Genomic DNA, 18646 nt, shown 5'->3' with positions numbered 1-18646 from the left:
AGAACTGAGCCAGCAAAGTATCTGGGGCCTTTTTTCATTTTCTTCTTGAACTTGGAGGTGTGCACACAGCAGCTTTAAAAGGAAGACAGAGAAGGGAAAAAAAGATAAAGTTTCCAAGGCTTTAGAGGGGGGCTTCTTAGCAAGGGGGAAGAACTGGGATATGTGATCTAGTGTGGGTTGCTGAATCAATAGAAATAAATAATGAGTTCTTTGCTATCACCTCTTATAAGGTATGATAGGGGACCCTTAAATCATATCACTACCTGACAGGAGAGATTGTATTTATGTTAAACTGAGTTACACAGAGATAAAGCTCAGCCTTCTGTTATTTTAAGCAATCTAGATGTCTTTTCTGGTGGGAATGTGTATTTATGTGTAGAAAAACCATCCTGAAAAGCTGGGGAAAATTCTGTAGGGCAAAACTGTGCCTTGTCAGGGGGGTGGATCAAATAATCTGGGGAGTACTTTCTATCTCTGACTTCTCTGACTAATGCTACTCACAAGCTGCTGAGAGTGTTGGTGTGTCCACCCTCCCTTCCAGTGTGTTTATTCCTAATTACCACACCTTTTCCAGACACTCTCTCCTGATTCTGTGTGACTGATAATTGCTTTTGTATTACACAGGCATAGACAAGATGCACATGAGTGTGTGCACTCTCCTGCAGCCTCTGGGACAGGATCCAGCTGCTCTTTAAGGACTGCTGTAGGCATCTCATTTATTTCTTTATTAAGGAGGTTTTGCACAATTGTAATCAGAGTTACAATTTTTGTGTGTGTGTGTGCGTGCACTAAAGATAAGCATGTGGGTATGCAGGAGATATATTTGCTGAAACTGAGGCGGAATTTCCCAATTTTATTTCTTATTTTTCTTGAAAAAAATGTTGCATGAGAGATATTGCCCAATTTTTAATGTGTAGTGGAGATGAAAGAGCCTCGTGGCTGACTTGCAGCCACCATACAGCTAGTGGCTGTGAAAACCCTCCCTTTGGTTGATAATTGGAATGTCTGCCTTGGGAGGAGGAAAATCAGACTTCTTTTCCCACATTGTTGTAAAACATTATAGTCCAATTCCTTTTCTGAGTCCTGGAGTCATTAGTCATTGCCTTGCTGGTGGGGTTATTCAGCTGCATTCACTGCCACAGCAAGGACTTGTATGTGCAAGGCATCTCTGAACATATCCTAAATTACAGTCCCTGCACAAAAATGCCTAAAACTAAAAGCATGAAAGACCCTGTCAGATTCAATTAAGAACACTTTCTAGATTTGTGAGAGGATAGTAAGGTAGATCCATGACTCTGGAAGAGGTGTCTCTCTGTGTTGAAGCTGATGTGTGCTGTTTCTTTGACAGACTGGGCTTGCCCTTGAATTGCCAAGGCATCCAAGGGAACCAGCACACAAAATTCCTGCCCTGCTTTTGCTTGTAAAGGGACAGGGGTAGAGAGTTGTGCTTTCCAGATCTGACCCTTTCTGCAAGGCACTGTAGTGGTTTTAGTTGTCTTGTTTCTTGGTTTTTTGGTTTTTTTTTTTTTGGTTTTTTTTGTTTTTTTTTTTTTTTGCACCCTCAGATTCTGTTCATTCAGTCCATTCAGTGCAAGTCCTGTAAATTGGAATTTCACACTGCTGCTTACATCTGGAAGGTGCTTTTGTGAAGATAATGTGATCTGTCTCCAGCTGTGCCAGTGGGAAGACTTCTGCTCTGGCTCCAGCCCGTTGTGGTGCCTGATTTATATTGAAAGGAAGGAGGGCAGGGGACAGAAGGAGCCTGCTGTGGCAGTTTTCCCACTGGAAAGTGATAAGCAACACAGGCAAAGGAGGATTAAAGGCGAATATCCTCCTTTTAGTTACTGGTTCTTGTTTTGAGGACAAATTTGACAGTCTCAGCTGTTTGGAGATCACAAGTTCACTGGAACATGTTTTGCTTCTGTGTGTGATCTTGGGATTTGTCTCTTTCAATTTCAGAGGGCTCTTTTGTCTGCACTGCCTGAAGCCACCCACAGATCATTTTTGTCTCTCCAGAGATTAAAAAAAAAAAGAAAGAAAAAAAAAGAAAAAAAAAAGTAAGGAAAAGTCCTTTGCTGCAAGCTTAGTTGGCAAAGCTTTACTCTTACAGAACTGCTTCTCTGATTTCCAGGGGCAGGATTTGGCCTGTGCTTGTTGTCAGCACCTCTGCTGGTTTTTTATTGTGTCTTAGGATGTGCTATTCATTAATTCCTACTATCTGGAGATAAGTTTTCTTCAGCTATGCTCACCAGACTGGGGAAAAAAGGGGAGATTGGTGTTTAAGGTGTATGTATTCCTTTTCAGCTAATCATTCTCTTACTCTGGCTGAACTCAGATTGGTGTTTTATCTTCCAGATGATGCCTCTTACCTTAAATTATCAAAATGTGCTGAATTGGATTATTTAAGCTATGCTGAATTCCTCAATTGACTTTTTCAGAATAAAGTAGTCTTTGACTTTTCATATGTATTTGCAAAGTGGATTGAACCAAACTCTTAAAAGTTTATTTGGAATCTTCTTTCTGAGTGTTCCCATGTAGAGAAACACTTAAAATTTCACTTAACCTCTCTTTGCCTCCTCATCAGTAAAACAAAGATGCTATTACTTGCCTTGTTTCATAGTGGTGATGCTTGCAGAATCTGTTAACACCTGTGGAATTTAAATTCCTCTCCTGGGAGCTTTGTAATAGTTCTATATGCTTCTCACAACTGGAGATGGCACTCTTGGGTATTGGCAACTGCACTCAGGCCTCCAGTGGAAATGAGGATGGTGATGTTGCATAGTGGGATCACTCACATGCACACATAGATTTTTGAGGCTGTATTTGTGTGAAGAGATTTGGATGAGACCAGGATTATTTAGTGGTTGTTTTTGAGAATCATGCTACCCTGACCCAGGAAAACACTTGTACTGGAATAACTTCCTCAGAGCAGCCTGTGCCACGCTGTGTTTGGAATTCTAGCTTAAAGCAGTGCTGATAGCACATCAGTGTTTTAGGTGTAGCTGAACAGAGATTCACACTGTCAGGTTTTCTGTTTCTCACTCTGCCCAGCCAAGGAGGAGGCCAGAAAGGTGGTGTGTTCCATGGAACATCATCCTCAGCCATAGTAACTGTGCTCTAAGACTGATTTTACATTGGTCTGCTGGGGACGACAGTCAATGCCCTTATATCACTTGTTTCTTTATTTATAGTTTCTTCCCTTTCCTTGACTAATGGCAATGTCTTTGTCAGGAATTACAAGGGTTTTTTTCACTTTTGCTTTTCTGGTTTTCTCCTCCATCAACCTGGGGTGGGACAGAGTCAGTTCTGGGTTGGTGCTTAGTTCCTGCTTGGGGTCAGCCTACCACAGTTTCCACTTAAGCACAAATATAAATTGAACATGTAAATTTTCTTTTCTCCATCTCTTGAGTGTTTGTTTGGGAAAAATTAGGCTGGTATTGGTGGCTTTTGACAGAATTAGCTTTGAATGAAGTGATTGCATGAAAGAGTGCATTAGAAATTAATGAATGTGCATGTCCATGTGCTTGCCAGTCAGTCCAGCTTTAGTTAATAATCTTGTGCCTTGAAAACCACCCACCACCACCAAAAAAAGAAACCCAAAACAAACAAACAAACAAAATCCCAAATAAGAAAACATCAAGGACCTATAAATATAAGTGCTGTCGGTGTTTAAGTCCCAGAGCATTTTAAGCCAATTTGTCTTTGGCTGTGAGCATTTTTACTGACACTGGTTCACACTATCCTGTGGTTGCTCACATTTGAAATTTACTTATTGGGTGCTGTAGCTCTCATATGGATTGGGGAATGGCAGATGGAAATTGCAGACAAGCTTCCTTTGGTTGGCTTGCAGGGTAGAAAATGTTGCAAGCATCATGGAAATATGTCTGTGGGCAGGAGACAGAGACCCCAGCATGCCAGAGCAAGTGAGTGGAGAGCTCTCATTTTGCACATGTAAATTTGTCTGCCCTCTTTCTGCTCTGCTCTGTGCTGCCTACTGCTCATCCCTGTACTCTTTATTAATTACACTTGGCAAATATGTGCACAGGGCTACTGATGAGTTGTGTTAATCTCTGTGCTGATACAGCAGGATCACTCAGAGAAGAGATGTCTCATGAAGTGAATCAGAGCTGGCCTTTCACATGTCTGTCTGACACCTACTTTGGCTGTTGTGCTCTTCCCTCTCATGTCACTAATGTCAATGTCCCCTCACACAGGAGTGCAGGGTCTCCACACAGCCTTGGTGTGGTGCTTTTCACTTGTTCTGAAGTTCATTGCCAGCCTGCTTGAAGGAGCTGCAGTGCCTTTGCACTCTTAATTTGTGGGAAACAGGCATTATATATTCCACTCTGGGGTATATGCAAAGCACTTTGCCAGTTTAGAATTGGCAAGATCTAGAGCTGGGTTTAATGAACTGAAGTAATTTTCCATCGTAGTAAAATTTTATTGGCATGGAAGATTGTTACACCACCAAACACTCTGAAAAGCTTCTGAGTACTTTTGTGATTTGTGGGCTTGGAGATTCCTGATAATTGCCTGAACAATAGGGATCCCTTCAGGGATGTGTTTTTGAGATGGAATGAAATGTGGGCTAATGCTTCTCGTTGTAATTTTTCTGCTTTCATACCAGCCAGGTTGTGTTAAGACTCAAGGCTACTGAATGGGACAGTTTTGGACACTTGCTGTCTCTTAATTTAAAGAAGTGGTCCATCACATTAAATCTGGATTTAGTGGTTTAGTATGTATGGAGCAGTGTGTCAGGATTCCTCTGTGCCAGAGGCTCTTAATCTGTATTGAAGTATAGACCATTGAAGGTAAATGATTGACAAGTGTTGGCATTTTTTTATAAAAGCCTTAAAACAAAGTATTTAGTAGACAGTGAAAACAACCCCAACGTACATGCAATTTGGCAATGCATGTGTGAAAAATAAAGCACATAAGAAAATTCTTGTAGAACTGGAACAGCACTTCTTTCCAAAGAAAATATATTTTTTCTGATTATCCTTTCTCCATTCCCATTTCTGTCTACAAAACCAAAACAATTTGTTAAATTATTCAGGTCATTAAGTTTCGTGTAAGCTCAGCTTGAAATTGCATTTTCTGGAGGGATTGTATTGCCTTAAGGGAGCTGTAATTCAGCCTCCCTATTTCCACATTCTGTCCTGCAGACTCTTTCCCTGTTTTTTCATTCTCAACCAGCTGAGCTGCTTGGTGTCCCAAGGGACACCTGCCCTGGGGTGTCCTGGGAAGCACAGTATAGTGTGTGGAGCCTAGCCTGCAGGAGATGAGGAAATTTCATATCTGAGCTGCATTTCCTGAAGTGAAAAGTATGATCCCATAGCAAAATGCAATTTAACATTGAGCTGACTGGGAATTAATTTTGGTTTGATGAATAGAGACAGCTTAATTTGGCACTATAAAGGTGTTTTCTTTATTTTGATTAAATAATGCTTAAGTGTAAGTTTTTGCTGTTTCTGAATTGCCTGGAACTTAACAAATTTGTATTTCTTTTCCCCAGAGCACCCATTTTCTATGGGGTGGCAATTCCAGATTTCTCTCAGTTCAGGGGAAGAAAATGTTTTTGTTTTGAAAGAGTGCCTTAATTGTAAAATCTCCAGTTTTCAGTGGAATTCAGCTTTTAAAATGAAAAACATCAAGATTTTCATGCAAAATTACACTGTAATGGGAAAGAAAGTAATTTGTTAGTGTTCACAAAAACAAGCTGAGCTTCTTTGACTACAAAGCAGAAATTGGAATCAAATGTCTCAGCCTGAGTCAAGGAAGGTCTTTCCCTTTTTAATTTTTCTTGTCAGAATTCAGTTTTGTAAAATGTCTCCAATCTTCCTTCTATTTTGTTCCTTCCTTTTTCAACTAAAGCATTCAAACAACACAATGTCAGAAAATCTGGTGCTTTCCCACATCTGCCCCTGCCTCGTGTTTCTTCTTAGCATGGCTGGGGCAGCCTGCTGGTGCCTCAGAATATCCTCTGGAAGGGTTTGATGTTTCCTCTGCAGAGCTGAGTCAAACTCAGCCCGTGAAGCAGCTCAGGATCCAGCCCTGCCTCTCAGGCCCTTGTCTGTGTCTCAGCCCCTTGGTGCTCCCTGAGCAGCTGAGGTTGCTCGTGGCAGTGTGTAGGGGGAAAGTGCTTTTGCAGCTTTTCTTGGGAAGGTTGTGTGTTCAGACTCTCAGATCCTCTCTCGTTTGCCGACTCCCAAACCCTTAAAGAGTGGTCTTTATTGAATCTGGGGTGTTTTTTCTCAGAAGAGCAGAGTGGAAGCTGCCTGGGTTAGTGGTGTGGGAATGTTGCCTGTCCTGGGCTCATGTGGTGAATGATTTTAGGGTCAGGTTGCTGTAGGTGTTACCACTGTCCCAGGAAATTCCTTCTGTTTCCTGGGACTGTGTGTAAGACACTGCTCAAGGGATGCTTGTGATTTCCATGCATCACCAAATAGAGATGGATGTTAGTCATCCCAGGCAAAAATCCAGAAAAGTCATACTAAACAACATGCTTTTACTATGAATTTATACCCAGAAGCTGAGTAGCATTCAGCCCACTTCTGTAAAGCTGTTGTTATCCTGGGATTTGCAGGGTGGTAATAGATAAGTGATGTATTCAAAAATATAGGGCATAAGAGATCTGGGGAGAGACACAAAGAGCTGGGAGATTATGGATGCTGCCTTTAGTTGTAATTGTAATTTAGGGTAGAAATAAGGTAGAATCTGTTGAAATTTGATCAAGACACAGAGATTTTATTTACAATGTTTCGGAATAAATCCAGGATCCACTGAACTCAGCTGTCTTCAATGTGCTTAGACTTTGAAACTCAAAAGCTTTGTGAAACCTCATCCCAGCTATGAGCAATAAGAGGGGTGTAATTCCAGGCAGGGCAGGGCTTGTACTATAGTGCATGACTTCCTAGACAGTCCTCAGAGGAGTGCTGGCTGAGTGCCTGTGGGATTGTTGGGAACATCCTAAAAATGTCATTCTCATTGGGTTTTAGCTGGAAGAGGGCTCCCCTGCTGGGTGTAAGGGGTGGAGGCACACAAACCCTCCAAACCTCGGTTGCTGCAGCTTGCAGCTGGCTCTTCCCCCTTTGTATGGGAAGGTGTGCAGGGTTTAGGCTGCATTAAAAAGGATGTTAGCCTTATTTCCCCATAGGATAGTGTTGGTTTCAGCTGACATGGACTTGCATATGCTGACTCAAATCTGCCTGGCAGGTTTCTTTTCACACCCTGCTAGAAGCAGCTTGGCTATTATCTTCTTCCTAAAGGTCTCTGCGTGGGGAAATAAAGGGAAAAATGCAATAGGGGGTGGTAAAAGTGAATCCAGGAGAGGAAGGAATGCTTGGAGCATCTATTCTGAAGTCATTAAGATGGGCACTGAGTGCATAGTCACGTACCAAGGTCCCTCACAATTTGAACAGGTTTTTTCCTGGTATTACACTGACAGTAAATGAGTGCTGCAGCAGCTGTGATATTGATTAATCCTTTGGCATTTTTCTGCAAAGCTTTAAACTTTGCTCTCTCTCACAGCTGGAGCAGATGTGAGGGAAGCTGGTCTGTGCTTGAATCCTGCAAGGAGGAAATGATGCTGAAATGTTAAAATGATGCAAAACAAAAATGAAGAGGTGCCCTGGAGCTCTTCCTTGAGGCTGGTCCTGTAGAATCCAAGGGAATGATTCTTACAACTAATGTATGACATTAGTTATGCTAAAAAGGCAAGGAGCAGATTCTCAAATGCTCTTACCTTCCCTCTATTCCCTCATCCCACAGGAGCCTGGGAGCTTTCACAGATGCTCCCTAGCTATCAGAATGCACAACTGCCTTTCTGGAGAGAAGGGCACTGGGCAATGTAGCTTGTAGCTAGGAGGATTACATTTACCTGTGAAATCTGAGGTCACAGCACCAGGTAGATCAGAGGAAAAGTATGAATCTACTGTTCCATCCTTTTTCAACTCTGTGGTCCCCCATGTACTGCTCAACTCCCTCTCCTCCAACCTCAGTTTTGCAGGGGCATGACTCAGGAGTGTTTTCTCCAGAAAGTCAGTGAGTCCTGGGGCCTCTGACTGTCCTTGGGCACTAAAGATCCATGTGAAGGTCTGTCTTGCTCAGTGCATAAACAGAATGTCACACTCCATGTCCCTCTTACCACTGTGGGAAGGTGATGGCATGTAGGAATTCCCGTGCTCTGGAGTCAGTGACAGCAGATGGAGAAAAAAAAGCTGACTGTAGGCAAGATGGACTGTTTTAGTGGATGGGGATCTACATAAAAAACTTGCCAGTGCTTTCTGTGGAGACTGAATGATTAATGATAGAATGTTGAGAGACAAAAGAAATTGACTGTAATTTTAGATTGAACTATTGAATTAACAACGGTGCATTTTGATTCCATCCCTGAATTTGAATAATCATAGTTGCAGAGAGGTCAGCTCACAAAGTCTGATTAATTCCTGGTGGCATGTTTTATTTCAAATGCAAAACATTTTGGGATTAAAATAAGTGTTACTGGTTATACAATGCACTAAGCTAATGATTTCCCATTTTGTTTTTTAAACCTTCTTTATCCTATAATACTGCAACTTTAATGGATAAATGCTCAGCTCTCCTTTAGGTGGTTTCAGATGCCCTTTGTATTGTTACAAAATCTAACATCAACCTTTTCTTTCTCCTCTTTTCCCTTTCTCTCTCACTCCCTCCCTTTCCCCTCTGTAGGTGATTCTCATTCTGACCAAGCTCTACGACTTCAACCTGGGGAGTGTTACGGAGAGCTCACTGTGGAGGTAGGTGGAACGTGGAAATCACAGCACTGTGTCTGGGGCTGACCCCAGCTGGGGGCATGGGGCAGTGTCTGAGCTCATCACAGGAGGAGCTGGGAAACAATCTGAGGCAAATGGAGCTGCTCTTTGGGAAAGGGATGCAAGATTAGGACACATTCCTTTAATGAAGTGGGGTCTGCAGACAAGAGGGTTTCATCGTGTAATGGCACTTCCCTGACACACAGAGGAGCTTGGCCTCCTTCTCACCTTTGAGTGTCCTTAAACAAGTCCCTTCCTTCCTCTCTCTGCTGTGAGGCTGGCAATGAGAACAGGCTCTATAGATGGGTACACACTTGCTAGAACTGTGTCTGAGAAGGCAGAAAACACAGTGTATGATATGATCTTAGCTGATCCTGGTTCCTCACCCCTGAGGTGAGCTAAGATGGGCATCTTGGTAGTGACTGGGATGTTTTGGGCTGTAAGGAGAGCAGCTGCTGAAGGACTGGAGATGCCACAGTGTCTTCTCCACGGTGGATGTACTTCGATGGTGTCCATAGCTGCCATGTTCCTAGTCTGGCATGGGAGATGGACTGTCCTGCCCTGGGGAAACATGCTTCTGGACAGATTGTGTGTTTGGAAGCGTGTGTCTGCATTTAAAATAAAGAAATATTTTAAAATCCCCTCAGTCCCCAAACTTAGCCCTATAAATAGGTCAGTTCCTTGATATTTGAAATCACCAAATTGTTTTATCCTGCCTGTGGAGTGGTATGCCTTTGACAGAATTGCTATCAGGAGTTTTTTACCTTAGGTACATTAAATAAAAAAAAAAAGAAAAAAAGGTAGCCAGGGGTGGTGAGACCAAGTGCTTTGTTTTAGATTCACCTGGTGTATTATAGCTATTGTGAAACCTGCTCAAGGTGTAGTTGGTGGAATGGTCAGTGCATTGTAGCCTTGGCTTGGGTGTGAGCCCTTCCTGTCAGATGGTCTCTTGTACTTCTTTCCTCACAGGTGATTTAAAAGCCTGTGAAGAAAGAGCAGGCTTTGGCCATTTGCTGAAGGTTTATTCCTGTAAATGTATTTAAGGGTTAATTATTCAGTAGAGCTCTTGAAACTTCTCAATTTGAACAGTACTTAAGAAGCCTAATTGCACTGCACCATGGTAATCTGCAAAAGTATAAATAACCATGGAGCTAATAAGAGAGAACAGTCATTTCCACTTACCCTGGTACTTTTCAAGGTATTAATGCCTTAAAAACTTTTGCCTCTTTACATAGCAAGTACAAATGGCACAGTGATTGTACTTTAAATGTAATTGCCAAACAATCTGCCCTGCATAAATAATGTAACAAACAGGCAAACCTTGTCTTTATCCTGAGCTTGCAGCATCACCTGAGCTCTGCAGAAAGGTAATAGCAGCACCCCTTTTGGAGGCTTCCCAAAGTGATAGAAATGTAATTAATCATCAATACAATTGAAAGCATCCAGCGCTTGGTCAGCTGGGAAAACTCAGTGCTTTGTGGGAGTGTGTTCTGGAATATTTCTGCAGCTGGTCTCAAGTGAAATAGGGGCCAGTGGGGGCCTGGAGATGCAGAGAGGTTGAGAAGTTAGAACTTCTCAGGTTCTTTCCTAAGTCTGTGAGGAAAGCTCAGGGTAGGTAGAAAGCTAGTAGGTAGATCTCCTGGGCTCTAAACCTTATTTTCTGCTTGGAAAATTCAAGAATAAGCCATGTTTTACTTGACAGGGGAGTGTAGAATCTTGGAGAGCATCTATGAATTTCTCTGCAAAGGACATTGTAGAAATGCAAATAGATACTAAGTGTACGAAATAAGCCAGAGAAATACTCCTTTTCTTGGGATTTCCTGTTCTATTTGCACATTCAGGTCCCTGAATCTTTCCATTATTTAAATTGGTGTTTTTCAATATTTCCTTTTCGTTTTCGAGACCCAGAAAATTTTTAAAGGAGGATTTGTCTTTGCAGAATGAATGTAAGCCTCCTGGTAAGAGGTTTGCTTTCTTTAGATATTTTTTGTAGACTCTTTGAGCCCCCAGATGGATCACAAACTGAATGCAACTTCAACTGTGTATCAGAAGATGATCTGTACATTTCCAAGGGGTTTGGCTTTTTTTCCCTGTGTTATGGAAATATGACTAAGCCAGGAGCCCTGCCCATCTGAGCCATGGTGCTGTTGATATCTATCCTGACCACTTGGCAAATACAGTTGCCTTCACAAGAGAGGAGTGAGGCTTTTGTGGCAGAGAGCAATGAATTACACAGCAGAGGATGCTGAGATAGAGCAGAGTGCCATGCAATCTCCAAATACCATCTTGCCTCCACCTGCTCCCTGCATCAAAATCTCCTCCTCAGTTCCCCCTGGGTTTATAGCATGAGAGGCTTCTTTTAATAGAAAACTGAATTGCCGTATAAAAAGAATTTTTAGTCCCTGCATCTAAATACAAAAAACAAGTAAATCAATAGGAAAACATACTGAATGTAATTAAAAAAGGGAGTGAGAGCAACAGAGGAAGAGAGGAGAATTAGAAGTTGCATTTAAAAACTGCTCCTATATCAGGCTGGTATGAGCTTAGACAGGGGAAATTCTAGTCAGCATTTGAATGCAAGAACACAGACATTGCTCTAATATCCGAATTCATGCTTCTGGGGCTCAAACAATCACACAAAAGGTCTTTATTGCTACTGAAGCAGCCAGCCTTGAAGCAGCCAGCTTCAAGGAAAAAACACACACCCACACACCCCCTCTTCCTTGTGAATGCCACATCTCTTCTTCATCACAGGAGATACCTGTCAGTTGTGGTTTAGATTTTTGTTTTTCCCACTGAGTTGAGTGGAGGTGATAATTTTCCTCCTATGAAAGGAAGCTACTTTATTGTTACTTTACTATACTTGTGATGGTGTGAGTTGTTTATGAATTTCTGGAGAGATGTCTTTTTCATAGGTCAACAAATATAACTGTTAAAATTATTTAAGCTTTTAGACATGCAAACCCTTCATCAGTTCTCATTGCCTGGTGAATTATCTAACTGTGTAGTAAAGAATCCTGCCTGCCTTAAATAAAAAAATGAATTAAGGGATGGCCATATGTTTTCCATATAATTTTTTTTCACCCCACTAACACCTCCATCAATGAAAGAAAAAAAAAATCCCTTTAAATCTGTAAACTTACATGATTTTGATTTGAAGTTCTGTTGGAGCACCTCTAATTCCCTGACTCTCTGTAGGCCAGGATCCCTGCATCAAACTTCATTGTCCATGAGGAACTGTAAGCATACAGGAGTGATCTGTATGAAATATGAACTCTCTCCCTAAAGAGCAGGTGCCAGGCTCTTCACAGGAATTGTTAAGCTGTACAGTATTGAGATAGGGTTTTGGGAACATTCTGGATAAGTATTTAAAGTTGATATTGTAGTATTTAAAATGTTTTCAACTGTTTCAGCCTGTGTGTATTGAGCAGTTTCTTTCTGCTAAGATAACTGGAATGAAAGGTTTTCCATTGTTGCCTGCTTTAGTATTCAGGAATGTATTCATTTATTTTATTTATTTGGATTCAGTAGCTAAAAAGACAGCTTCCATCTCAAGGGAATTCTCAATCTCAGGTGAAGACAGAGAGACAATAGGGTGATGCAGAAGACAGGAGAGGCACAAGTGAGCAAAGAGCTATTTGTGATCAATGCCACAGCCATGGCTGCAACACATCAGCTAATTGGGCAGTGGGGAGCAGTTTAGATTTTCTTCCAAAGTGCAAGCACTTGCATGTGTCAGCTCTGAGTCCCTGCTACCATTTTACCCACCCCAGATGGGTCCCCTGGAGTTCCCCTCCTCTGGCTGTTTTCCTGGTTAAATTACCTGATTGTACATAATGCTGGCCCATGCATTAACCCAAAATTGTGACTAACTATTTCTGTTTAAGAGGCTAAAATGCTGATGAAGAAATTTATATATATATTTTTTTTTCTTGTTTATTAACCAAGAAATTATGTCTCCATGGCAGCAGTCAAAAATCCCCAAGTTTTTTTTTTTTACTCTTGTGGCTGCTGTGCCTAAAGAGGTTAGTCTGTTGTCTCAGTCTCTTTGTTGAGTTAGAAAAAAACCCTTTCAGCTTTTTTAATAGAGGCAGCTGCAAAATGCAGCAGCTGCAGCCCTAGTTTGGAGCAGAGAGGAGCAAACCCCCCAGCTTGATTGCAGGCTGCCTCATGTTGTGCACTGCTGTTTCATTCAGCTCTGTTTGAAATACAGGAGGGCTTCGCATTGTTTCCTCCCATGGAATTGCCTCTCAAGCCTCCCACAGTCCCCAGAGACCCTCAGCATGTGCCAGTGTACCTCTAGCATTGCAGAAATTTCCCATCTCACGCTGATTTCTGTGTCCTAGGTTTGTTTGTGGCACATAGAGCTGGCTTCACAGGGCTGCTCTAGGTGGGAAAGGGTGAATGTGAACCTTATCACTCTCTACAACTCCCTGAAAGTGGGTTGTGGCCAGGTAAGGGGGTTGGTCTCTTTTTCCAGGCAGCAGCTGACAGAACCAGAGGACACAGTCTCAAGCTGCACCAAGGGAAACATAGATTGGATATTAGGAAAACATTTTTCATGGAAAGAGTGATAAAGTTCTGGAATGGTCTGCCTGGGGAGGTGGTGGATTCACCATCCCTGGATGTGTTTAAAAACAGACTGGATGTGGCACTAAGTGCCATGGTTTAGTTGAGGTGTTAGGGTGCAGGTTGGACTTGATGATCTTTAAGGTCTCTTTCAGCTCAGTAATTCTGTGAATTCTGTGAAGTGCCCTTTGGGAACTGAGGTTTGGTCTGGTTGCTCCAGATGGTGCAGCTTCTAAGACTGGTGAGTAAAGAAGTCAGGGATCAGGAAATTCAAAAAGCTTGACTTAAATTTCCATATCATCCCCTGTGAAACAAGCTAAACCTGAAATAGGTAATGGCAGAGCTTTCTTAAGAATGTTTCTATCCCAGTGTCAATATATTATTTAGATTGCAGTATGAATGGTAAATTCTGGTTTGTGCCACAACCTCTTGTTTAGTACAGGTTTGGCTCCACTGGGCCATTGCAGTTTTCCTGGAGTTTGCTGTATTGAAATGCAGTCTCCATGACCAGCAGCTGACATCTCCTCTCAGTATTGTCAAATTTGATTACATTTATAATTTTCCACTTTTATGCTGATGACATGCATCTTCGATATGTGCTATTTTCTGGATGATTGTATTCAGGCGTAAAATTAATGGAGCTGATTTTCAAAGTAGTAATGCTTCCCATTATTGCATCTTCTTTGGCACTTTTTAATAATGCTGCAAAGTGCAGAAATCCTGTGCTGATGAGACGGGTTCTTGCATCTGCAGTGAGCCACCATCAGGGCGTTGAGGGAAGGAACCAGCTGTTTGTGCAGGCACTCTGGTCTCTCTTGGATTTGAAAACCAGGGCAGCTAAAAGTTTGGCATCTCTACTGTTGCTTTTGGCTAGAATGTATAAATAACTTACCTTAATGATGGTGAGGTTTTTTAGGCTGTGGGAGCCACCTATGAAAGTCTTTGTGGTTGAGAGCTGTTAGGTACAGTTGAGAGCTGTTAGGTACAGATGATGTTTGCTGAAGAGCCAAGATAATGGGGAACCACAGCAGATAACTACAGTGTGGGATGAGAGCTGTTCCTCAAGGCTCCCAGCTCCCTGAGTTGTAATCAGAGCACACCTTCAGCAAAATCCCAGAATTATGCAGTTCTTAACCTCCAGTACTCTTGATGATTAGTTGTTTCCCCACAGTAGATGGTCCAGGTCAGCCTGATCCAGTTCATCCTGGCTGGCAGTCATAGATGCCATAGATGCCATCTTGGCATGGGAGCCACACTGGAACCCTTTGGGACTTGCACAGTAACTGCATATTGGCCCAGCTGCTGTCAAATGAGAGTGGTGGCCCTTAGTTTAACAGTGTGATCTAAACAAATATTTAATTGTGGATGTCAGGAAATATACTGAAGGGATTGTTCAGATTTGCTTGGGCTATGTGTAGCTGAATGGGATGAGTCATGGTAATTAAAAAAAAAAAGAATTTAAGGTGTGGAACAGAATTAACCACAGGTTTATCCCTCCTCAAATGCACCACAGCTCCATTGTCCAGAGCATACATTCTTTGCAGTTAATGCTAGAAGGAGATGCTGTCATTGCAGCAAAGGGACAGTGTGAGTTAAAACTGTTTTAAACATCCAATAATAAAAATTATTAGGCTTATCTTAAATTCAGGGCTATGCTTTAGGATTAGGCAAAATCAGTAATAGCAATGAAGATAAGACTTCCTTTTTTAATACTTTATTTTTTAAGAATAAGTCCAACTTCTGTAGAGAAGTTTCATTTGTCTCCTTCCCAATGTTTCCCTAGCCCTGTTATATCCCACAGGATTTTCCAGAAAGAGAATAATAATGTTCACACCTTTGCTTTCTGGTGGTTCCTTGCTGTAATTGTGTTAATGTTGCCTCAGAGATGGTGGAGACCAAGGGGGCCACTGCAAAATCATGTGAAAAGTATTATCCCAGCAAATGAATCTAAAAGCCTTTGTATGTGTCTTGGGGTGGCGTGTGGTTTGAAATCCCACCTTTGCTTATTAAGATGTCTTAGTCCTCTTGTTTCCTGAAGCTCATTTGTCTTTTGTGAGCCAGCCTGCTGACTGGTCCATTTGTTGTGTCTCTTAATTGCTTCATTAGTGACCTTTCTGTGGGGGTGGGAATGTCATCAGACAGGGGGCCTTTTGGATTTATTAATTTTTTGTTTGCCAAGAAAGCTCTGAGACTAATTGCCAAGACTTCCCAGAAGATACTAGTTTACAAATTTTAATGACACTTTTGATTTATTAATGTGCTACCCCCTGCATCTGCTCATGCCTATTCCTTGGTGAAATTCCTACTGAATTGGAGAGAATACATAAAAACAGAACTGCAGATTGTAATGGTGTTTTGGATAGTCTGCTATTTTAAAAATAAATGCCCATGCTTTATTTATTTATACCTGTGAATGTATGAAGAGGTAAATCTTGGCTTTGTCTGCATTCTGCCCCAGAACCTCATTTTGGTGTTCATGGTGGGAGCACAGGTGTTCACATTTTCATGTGCAGGCAACTCCTGTCTGACCTGTGCTACCCATCCCCACTCTGTGCCCCATTCACACAGCTTTTGCAGCTTGAAAACAGGGCTAAAGTTGTTGATGTTCAAACGTGTGGCTGTGACAGGACTGGGCTGGTCACTGACAGTGGACGCTGCAGATGAGTTTGAGTGAGGAACGTGCACTTTGAATATAGCTAGAGAGGTTATGTGCTTGTACATATGTGTTGATCTCAGCTAAAACTGGGCTACTGGGATGCTCCTTTTAATACGTAGACCTGTGAACTTTTGGATACATCTTGTTTTCTGGCTGAATACAGCGAAGCAAAAAGAAAAGGCAATTTATCAAATTTCTAACTTTTTGAGGAAATGTTCTTGGGATGAAAGTGGAATTCCAAACAAAATGTACAGAGAAAAAAAACATGCTGTGTTTTGCTTTAATTTTCCACAATTCAGGTAAGAGCCCCAGCCATCTCTCCTGAATTATTTATATTCTGCAAAAGAGCTGCAACAGGAGATACAGAGAATCTCTCCAGGGAGAGACTCATTCTAATCTTATGTGTGGAAGATCCAAGTTCAAGCCCTTGCTCTGAATAAGTATAAAGGGAAATGATTTTTTATTCCTCAAGTAATTACATTGTGTAACTCATTGCTACAGGATGCTGTGAGGCAGAAATAATAAAAGCATAAATGGCTTTCAAAAGGGGACTCAGTGAATTAATGGAGAATATTTCTGCTGGTAGCTGAATAACGTAATAGTGTTTTATAACAACGAAGGAACAGACAAGTCTACAGGTTTTGGATAAGAGTTGCAGAAACATCTTTTTTTTATCTGTTTGTCAGCAAAGAGCTTTCATGCTTTAAGTATTCTAATGGAATTGCTGGGATTGTGCTGGAGATGTGCTATTCCATAGTATTTTAGCGGGTTTGGGATCTGGAGATCTTGAAGTCCAGAGAACTGGATGACAGACTCTGGCTGGTCTGGGGAAAGGAATCATGCTGTCTTTTATCTCTTTCATATAATTTCCCAAGCATATTCTGTGGCAGATTAACAGGTAACACAAATATTTGTAATTTGGTGTGTCTACTGTGACCATCTTATTCAAACAAGGGATTTGAGTCTTCTGCATTACAGGTGGGATCTCCATCACTTGGTATCTCTTGGATGTTACCACATTTTTTGAGTAAAGGTGTTTCATTGACCTGGAAGTACTCTTTGAAATTGTAGCTTGAAAAAAACCCCAAAAAACACAACCCAAAAAAAAAAAACCAAACCCCAATCAAAAATATCTTTGGTATAATTTAATTTTAAGCTAGTCCTTTTAGGTGTTCAGCTGGGTCAATGGACACTTAGACCTGTTATGGTCTCTAGTCATTCAATTCCAGAAAACTAGATAATAAAATAGGAAATGTAGGGAATTTAATGCCAAAAGATATTTCCAGTGTAGATTTATAAGCATTAGGAGCTTGTGAACTAATGTGTGAACTAATGAAATTTGTTGTGGAAAAAAGTGTTCTAGGAAGCTGGAAGAATATGCTTGTCTCTGTGTTCTCAACTAATATGTGCTATAATTATTATAGCTTTTCTGTCCTTATTGGTGAATTTCTTTGATTATGGTTCCTGAAGAAAGGAGACATCCTATCTCATCAGCTATGAATTTCAAGCTCTGGTGATGTTCCCAGGCATTCAGTTCTGGGGCTTTGGTGGAGCAGGTCAGAGGAAGCTTTGCCAAGAGCAAATGTGCTTTTGAAGCCTAACTGTCCCTACGAAGTCATCTTGTCAGGGCTGGCAGGTAAAGTGTGTTTGTAGTGCTTTGCCTACTTGTTTAGAAGAAGCAAGGCAGCACTCAGGAGGGAGTCTGTAGCCAAGAACCTGCTGTTGCAGATCCTGTGGGTGTTGTGACTGTTGCTGCATCAGCAGAGCCGCACCTGTTAACAGGAATTGGCTCCTCCATCGCTTCTTTTATCGTTTGGAGCAGCAATTCCACTGCTCTCCTTAAAGAGCTGCTCCTTTTGTTGAGTTATCTAATCTTACATTCTAATGAGATCTGGATGTCAACTGCAAAACTTTTTGCAGGAAGCCACACGTAAAGATGAATTTGTTTTGACCTTACTAATGTCTTTTTCTGATCACTCTTTGCTGTGCAGAGGAGTTTCGTTGGCACAGATTAGTAGGGAATGCATTCAATGGGAATCTGTGCCAGTAGTAATGAAAACCACACATTAAATTTGCTTATAAATATGCAAATAGATAAGTGAAAAATAAAACTTAATAAATTACGTAAGAGTTTCCATACTAAGATCTCATCTACTAGGATTGGGAGAGGAGGTGGCCAGAAAAGAGTATGTTAAAAATCTTACAATGTTATGTGGTATGGACAGGGTCACACTAAAGTGAGTGGGTAGAACATCTCATAGGAGGAAAGGCTGGGAGAGTTCTTTAGTCTGGAGAAGGGAAGGCTGGAGTGGGACTGGTGGATTGCATCAGTGTGTGAAAATTCCTCAAAGCAGGGGGTAAAGAAAATGGAGCCATGCTCTTTTAAATGTCTGCCCACTGACAGGACAAGAGACAATGAATGGGCACAAACTGAAACTCGGGATGTTCCCTCTGAATGTGATGGAAAACATTTTTTACAGTCTAAGTGATTGAACACTGGCTGAGGTTGTCTAAGGAGGTTGTGGTGTGTCCATCCTTGGACATATTCAAAAGCCATCTGGACTGACCATGGGCAAATGTCTTCAAGGTGGCCCTGCTTGAGCAGGAGGTTGGATTAGATGAGATCCAA

The 18646-nt window shown here is 41.6% G+C and overlaps 1 protein-coding gene across 1 annotated transcript in view; it reads left to right on the top strand.

Moving 5' to 3' along the window:
• SORCS3 (sortilin related VPS10 domain containing receptor 3) overlaps positions 1-18646 on the top strand; it is a 263805-nt gene that overhangs the window by 71126 nt on the left and 174033 nt on the right. The window contains exon 2 of the mRNA XM_064716259.1: positions 8710-8777. Within this exon, the coding sequence (XP_064572329.1) occupies positions 8710-8777 (68 nt within the window). The remainder of the gene's footprint in view (positions 1-8709; positions 8778-18646) is intronic.

The sequence above is a fragment of the Zonotrichia leucophrys genome, chromosome 6, assembly GCF_028769735.1.
Source record: "Zonotrichia leucophrys gambelii isolate GWCS_2022_RI chromosome 6, RI_Zleu_2.0, whole genome shotgun sequence".
Taxonomy (NCBI): Eukaryota; Metazoa; Chordata; class Aves; order Passeriformes; family Passerellidae; genus Zonotrichia; species Zonotrichia leucophrys.
Note: the sequence above shows the minus strand (reverse complement) of the source record. Positions and strands in the feature narration are given on the sequence as shown.